This window comes from Athene cunicularia (assembly GCF_003259725.1).
Source record: "Athene cunicularia isolate RWA chromosome 1 unlocalized genomic scaffold, athCun1 chr1_part1, whole genome shotgun sequence".
Taxonomy (NCBI): Eukaryota; Metazoa; Chordata; class Aves; order Strigiformes; family Strigidae; genus Athene; species Athene cunicularia.
Genome location: NW_020799091.1, coordinates 121,473,363 through 121,480,738, shown reverse-complemented (window position 1 = coordinate 121,480,738; position 7,376 = coordinate 121,473,363). Strand labels below are relative to the sequence as shown.

The 7,376-nt window shown below is 42.7% G+C and overlaps 1 protein-coding gene across 1 annotated transcript in view; it reads left to right on the top strand.

Moving 5' to 3' along the window:
- Nucleotides 1-6,237, top strand: part of LOC113477118 — a 7,972-nt gene extending 1,735 nt beyond the window's left edge. Inside the window, exons 2-4 of the mRNA XM_026843238.1 lie at nt 2,465-2,908; nt 4,876-5,016; nt 6,136-6,237. Coding sequence (XP_026699039.1) covers nt 2,465-2,908; nt 4,876-5,016; nt 6,136-6,140 — 590 coding nt within the window. The 3' untranslated portion in view covers nt 6,141-6,237. The remainder of the gene's footprint in view (nt 1-2,464; nt 2,909-4,875; nt 5,017-6,135) is intronic.
- Nucleotides 6,238-7,376: the final 1,139 nt, after the last annotated feature.

Below are 7,376 nucleotides of genomic sequence, written 5' to 3'. Positions count from 1 at the left end.
GGGAGGGAGGGAGGGAGGGAGGAAAGGAGGGAGGAAAGGAGGGAGGAAAGGAGGGAGGGAGGAAGAGGATAGATGCTGTGGTGTGACCTTCTCAGTGAAACCCCCAAAAAGAGCTGTGGCGAAACAATACAGCCTACTCTTCTTGCGTTTTGATTTTTCTAATTAGCTTTAAGTTACATGATCTGTACTGAATCAAAGATGTGGGAGAACACAGATGACAAGGCCAGTTATTTCATGACAGGAGGGGCAAACAAAACCCATGATGAACAGAGGCAACATCAAAGCACATTGTTCCTGCTCAGTTCTGTTCTTTTTGTTACTATGTCTGTGTAAAAATGATACCTTTTACATCACCAAAAGAAATAAAAACTACAGTTGTGTTGCAGGGGGCGCATATGGAAAGGAATGCTAGAATACTTGTAGTGGTGAAGAAATTCAAGGAGAAGTAAAGCAAGGTAGCAATAGCACTGCTTTAGCTAAAGCAGCAGTATCCCATGGAGATAATGGTTAATGAACAGAGATTTTAAAAGAGTACTCATAATGAAACTGCTCAAATTCACTCTAACAAATAACCAAATATATCCCGTCAGAATATTGGATGCACAGAGACTGTAATATGTCAAGCTCCTGTCGGTTTAGTCAAGTATTTCAACTATACTTTGTACTTCATCGATACTTTCAACTGTGCCAAGATACTTAAACTTTTATGACTGATGCATCAATACATTGTAATCTCACTAGAAAGTGAAAATCTGGACCTCAGATTCTCCTGAGAGCCTGCAGTGGTCTCATTGGTAAGATGATGTAGGAACATGAGGATAGTATCTCATCCAGCATCTTTACTACTCATTTTAGGGGACTGGATCCAAAACTATAATAATATTTGGGTACCTAATTCTCAGGCATCCAATTCCCATAGATTGGTATTCCAAATACAAGGCCAAAATTTTCACTTTGAGGTAAAAGCATGGAGCACCCAACAGCTCTGAAGGTTTTTCACATGCTTTGTTGTTGCCTAGTTTCATAGCTAGCTTGTGTTTTCTTTATTTTTGCATCCATGAGTTGTGTGACATTTAAACTGTAAGCTCTATACTCCATCCTTTTATAAGGCACCTAGAACAACAGGGCCTTGCTGTCTGACAGAAATTGTCAGTGCTACTCCCACAGGAGTCATAAATAATAATAACTATGAATACAACTGTGATTTTGTGTACAAGCACGCCAGGAGGAGCCTTTCAAGTAATAACCTCAAACCAATAATCAAGAAGTTTGGTTTTCCACTGCCTCAAGACATTTGTCCCTGAGCTTAGACAGGTCATTGTCATTGTGAAGCTTTACCAGACTCAGACTATAGTTTCACACCCTTTGGATGGCAATGAAAGACTCAAGACAATGGACAATCAAGACCTTTGTTGTGGAATGGTCCGCAGTCCTTGAGAGAGCACTCACTAGTATGAAGGGAGACTATCTCACTCAAAGAAAATTAAAAAAAAAAAAAAGAAAAAGAAAAAGAAAACCTAAAACAACAGAAGAAACTTTTCAAAAAATTGGTCTGAACTCTTTTTTGGTGACATTCATTGGCTTATTTTTAAGAGTTGTTTTTTCCCTTACTTTTGAGACAGCAACTATTCCTCTCATCTTCTGAGCCCAGGCTTCTTTCCAGAAATTAGATCCACTCACACTACTCTTAGCTCAAGGCTGTTTGATACTATGATTAGCAGCTGAGTGAGAGAAGGCAGGTTTAATCCTCTACTATAGGCATGTTGTCCATATTTTTCTAACAAAGGGCAGCAGGACAATGTGGTCCTTTCACCGAGAATACATGTCACCCTCAGTATCAATGCCTACAGAATACTAAGGTGCCATCCCCCATGTCACGGATAGGATCTGCAGGGAGTTCAGTCTCTGGCAATGAAGATTCTTCCCACAATTTCAAGATTTCCTATTCTGAAACTCAAAGTGCATGCCAAAACTTCTAAGAAGGTCACATTATTTTTTTGGACGCAGGCAGTTGCATTAGGATCTGCACATATTCACTGTATTTGTCAGAACAGAGCTGCCTGTGTGTAAGGTTACGTACATTTTTTGCTTTGCCTCAAAAGTAGTTGAGGCAGGAACATCAGTTCCCGAGACTTTTTAGGGTGGGAAGAAAGAGGTGAATGTTCCAGGTGGAAATGTGGCTGAAGGGGCTCTAAATTTCACCAAAGGCATTGGGCAATGGCATCAATCTTCCTCTAGTATGGCAGTAGAAAGGAACTGAGGATCAGGAAAAGACCTGTCTGTACACATGAGTGTAATCTAAGCAGGATCTAGCAAGAAAAAAATCCCTATTATCATAATAGTGAGTACCTCAAGTCCTAATTCCTGGAGGCATTCTTTGTGCTGGTTGGAGGTGGGGAGCAGCTAGTAGGTTTATCATCCTATCACCCTCAGCCTTCATCTTCTTTCTTTTTTCCTGGTATAGATGTTGGTGTTAGTGGTGGAGGTGCAAGCAAGGAGAATGCAGCTGTAACTCATATAACAGCACAGCCTTCATTGTGGACAACACCCGAGCCATGGCACCTTTTGGTGACTCAAACACCAGCCAAGGAAAAAGCCAAAGAGGGTGAAACTGTGATCTTAAATTGCCACTTTAACAGTCCACGACCTCCCTCCCTGCCTGACCTGACGGTGAAGTGGTACAAAGAAGATGAAAAGGGGCAGATGGACCTGCTTGAAAACAATGTGACCATCTTGCCAAATAACTCCAGGATTTTCATGAGTGGAGACCTGTCCCACGGGGATGCCTCCCTGGTGATCCTCAATGTGACAACCAGTGACCACGGTATTTATTTCTGTGAGGTTACACTACCGGATGGGAAGGTGGTGACAGGAGATGGCACAAAGCTCAGGATCAGGAGGGCTCTGGGTAATATTTGATGTTATTTACTTCTTTTCTTCTTCTTTCTCCTCCAAAGCTGGTCTACACCCTTGCAGAAGGAGGGAAGTTGGCCTGTTTGGCCTCTAGCAGTTAAGGCCTGGTGTCATGGATTGTGATTGCTCTGTAGTATTTCTCACTATTTTCTTTAGGCCAGCTAATTTTGATTGGCTTGCCTCTATAAACAGTCACACAGGTACTATTATAAGGATTTACAACCAAAAAAAGAAGGAATAATTTTATCACTAAAATCAAAGTCAGTGCCAAGGATGAAACAGATAAGTTCTTATGTACTCACAGCTCTGTTTGACAGAACCCCTATGAGTGACAGGTGTCAAGATATCAGCTCAGGGAACAGCTCCAAACTCCTTTTTTTGGACATTATTTCTCTTCAGCCCACTAACTTGCATATTCTTTCCTTAACTCTGGATGACATAGGTAATCCCACAATACACATGACGATCACGTTATATCATTTCTGCTTAACTTCATTCAAATTAAAATCAAAGTAGCATTAAAAGTGCCATGCTATGTTTTCTTAGCCTCACAAATAGACACTAGATGTATTAAGTAAGGAGATAACTTGCTTTGCCTTTACCAGCTGAAAATGTCAAAGCAGTTTTCCTTTCTATGTAGGCTAAATGCATTCCAGTCCCAGCATATCAACACATCAGAAGGTGTATTATCTTATTATCTAATTACCAAAAAGTAGCACCTTCTGTGTCAAGAGTAAATTATGCAAGTGCCATTTACCCTTATTTGTTACCAAAGCTTATAGCTCACTGAGAGTCACTAAGCCTTTGCCCTCTTGAGCCTGAGTTCTTCCATTACTAATTTTTATAAAACTACTTAAACTGTAGCACTAACAAGGCAAGAAAACCGTGTCCCACTGCAAAGGCTTGGTGACGTGTCTAATGAGGTCTCCCATCAGCTTCATCTCACAGTCTCAGCAGCACAGGTTACTCTTGCAATTTCTGCCCCCCGGCCTGGGTAATTGCCTTTCTGTGTTCCTGAGAAGATGAAATACATAATTTCTTCACTATGCCTGAATTAAAGGGACAAGAGAATATGAGAAATACAATTCATAAAGTAATGTTATGTGCCACAAATCCAGCCTGTCCAAAAACTTCTCTAAAATTGAAAAGATAAATTAGCTGCCTCTGTTAACTTATCCATTACGAAGAAGCAAATGACATATTTTGGACTACCATGAGCATGAGGCGGTCACTTAAAATCTGATAAGATCAGTGGTGTGTATTGCCTAGCAGTTTCCCTCTCTCTAAAGAGACATTTGTACTTTAGCAGACTTGAAGCTACAAGGCAGATGCTCTCCATGCTGCTTGTAACAGCCCATCCTACTGTCCTCACCTGACCAAAGGCTTTTCCTGAATCATCCTTCAGCCCCAACAAATAATAAAGCCACAATGCCAATGTGTTCTTATCTCAAAGAAAATGTAATCATCCCACCAAACTGCAACAGTCCCAAAGAGCAACAAATCAGAGAAAGAACTTCAGCAGAGCTCTGCCCACCTTCCGGTGCTGTCTCCTTTGGAGATCAGGGAGACTGATGACTTTCTCAAAATTGTCGGAGTATTTTTTTCTGTTTGAAAATAAAGCATACAAGCAGAAGTCCCATTAATTCAGGCAGCAGCATGTCTTGCCATCCCATAGCATTCAGTTGTTAAGGGAGATTGCCAGGGAGATGGGGCTGTCCTATCTCTAAATCCCCAGAAAGCGTAGCAGCTTCCTACATAGGAATGAAAAAAGAAGAAAAAAATCAATAGCTCTGTAGTGCAATACACTCTCTCCCCTGTGGAAGCCCATGATTTCAGACAAGACATTGACATAATCAATACCACAGTAAGTAGCTTCCTCTGCAGAAAATGTGCTGGCTGCGTTGCATATGCTTTCCTGGATGATTTCTTACCTTACTCTCTCTGCCTTCCCTTCCTCCCCAGGATTGTTTGGTATAGAAGAATCCATTGGAACCATCATTGGGGTTGTGGCAGCTGGTATCGGGGGCATAGTGGTTCTGATCATTGTTTTCACCCCGCAGCTGAGGAGATGCATACTCTGCATGAGACAAGGCTCTCGCCAAGGTAAGGAACACAGACAAAATCCTGGAGTCCCTTGCTTGGAAGATGAACGCAATTGCCTATTTCCAAAGCTTCCTTTATTTTTTATTTTTTTTTTAAATTTAAGAAGGAATTGGCCATTTACCTCTGGTCAGGCATGGGATCTGATTTAGGAAGTAAGTAGTGTGGATGAAACTCTCACAGGGCTGGCTCTATATTCCATCTCTTTTTCAAATAATTCTTTGTTTATGTTGGGTAGAGCTTCATACATAGGCCTAATGAGTTACCTATGAACAAAATGATAGGATCTTCTTTAATTGCCACTTTTGGCAAAGAGTTGTTCAGTGAGATGCTGCTGCTTCTTTTAACAAAGCCCTGGGTCTTCTTTGGTTCTTTTAGGTTCATGCTGAAGGATGGGTCTTCCTCCCACCAACCACCTGCTTACATCTGTATTCTTGTAATGCTTGTGTAGAGAAAGCCTATGATGGCTGAAATGTCTGTGTGAGGTGTGGTTTGTTAAGCCCAGTAATATATTTTATTAGATCAGCTGATTGAGTTGGGAAAACTAGACGTTTTCATCACGCATGAGCCAAAGAAATGACCCCAGAAGAGGCTGATGTACCCGAAGGCTCACCTGCTTTTTCCAGCTCTGTCAGCTGGTCTAATTAGAGCCGACTGACACTGGAAGCTGGATTTGGAGACAAGCTTCGTTCCCATTTTTGTGCAACCCAAGATGTGATCTGCGTTTCAGACCGAGCTCAGCTGACTTTCTGATTTCAGTGGGGAACCGTGTGATTTGCGCCTCCCGGCACTCAAAAATCTTGCTCGGTCCGCTGAGAAAAAAAAAAAAAAAAATCCCCTGCCTGAAGGGATGAAGGCAGAGCTGCTCTTGCCGTTCGCTGGAGCGCTGCCGCCACCCGATGGCCATCCTGGCGGGGACAGGCACATGGCCAGGGGCTCTGCCCCGCTTACCGGGGGGGAATCTTCCAGCCGCACCCCTAGACTGATGCTGCCCACACAGCAGCATCCCTTTGCATTCCTCTGCATGAACAGAGCTCACAACTTTACTTGCCAGAAAGCCTTTTTTGTGTTGGACTAACTTGGTATTGCTCACTCTCTCCCTCTCCTTTCCGTCTTGCTCAGCGTAGCTTGAGGTGCACCGTTACAGGAGTTGCAGGAAGATGTGAAGCCTACAGGTGGAACAACTTCTGATGCCCTGTAAGCCAAAAGTGGAGCTTTAGATGGAATAAAAATCTTTGCTTCTATATATGTTGTCTTTGGCATTTCAATTTTTGTTAGCCTGTCTCTTTTTTCCTGCAGCTTTGACGGCCACAGGGGTATCCTCCTGCAGCAAGGAATAAAATAGCCTTCTGTGAAGAAATCTGTGTTATCACCCGCCAATACCCCACTTGGTCTCTGAATCTAGACTCTGATGAGGTACCTTGGGTCTTTCCCTGCCATTACTTCTTATTTTTGGTACTCAACGTTTGTCAGCTGTGCTTCAGAAGAGACAGAAGGAGCCTGACCTGCCCAGGCCCCTCAGCTCCCCACCTGAAGAAAACAAACCTGTGATTTCTTGGGGTGCAACTGTGGCTCCCATCTGTCTGCACCTCTCAGTATAGAGGCTCCTGTCCTGTTGTCTTGCTCCAGACTACAAGCTTGGAACAAAGTGGCAAAGAAGGCCCACTTGAACATAGCTGGAAGAATGGGATTTTGTTTTACTCTTGCCAGAAGGAAACATAGTGTTTCAATAAAATCCTCCAGTACCCTTAAAAAAAAAAAAGGAGCTATGAAAGATTTGCTTGACATGACTAATGTTCTCCATAGCCCATGTTTCCTGACACAACAACAGCTGATTCCCAGGCAGTCAGTGACTGGGGATATGCCAATATAGGAGAGCATCTCCTGTAAGCATATCAGCTCTGAAGCATGTATAGCAGGTGAGGAGTGTGTTCTTTTGCCTACTAGTAAGTAGAAGTCAGAGACCCTTGCTGGCTTTGCAACAGCAATAGCCTGGTATAACTCCACTTACCTTTGAAAACACCTCAGAAGTGTCTCTGGTGCTGTGAGGCAGGAACGTGAGGGATAAGACATCTGGCTATATAAGCTAAGAAAAAAAAACACACACACAAAAGAAAGTGTAGAGCCCTGCCTTGGGCCAGACTCTGCTTTTCCTTCTGGTAGGAATTCTGCTTCCTATCTCTGAGCACCAAATAGGAATAAGGAGACATCATCCCTCTTTGTTGTTCCCTCTCCTCCTGCAGGTCCAGGAAAATAAAATGAGTCACTCCTGACTGGCATGCCTCAGGTCTTCAAAGCCCAGTGTATCTTTTCACAGAGATGGAATTTTTGTTTGTTTGTTTGTTTTGACAAATCAGTCTATC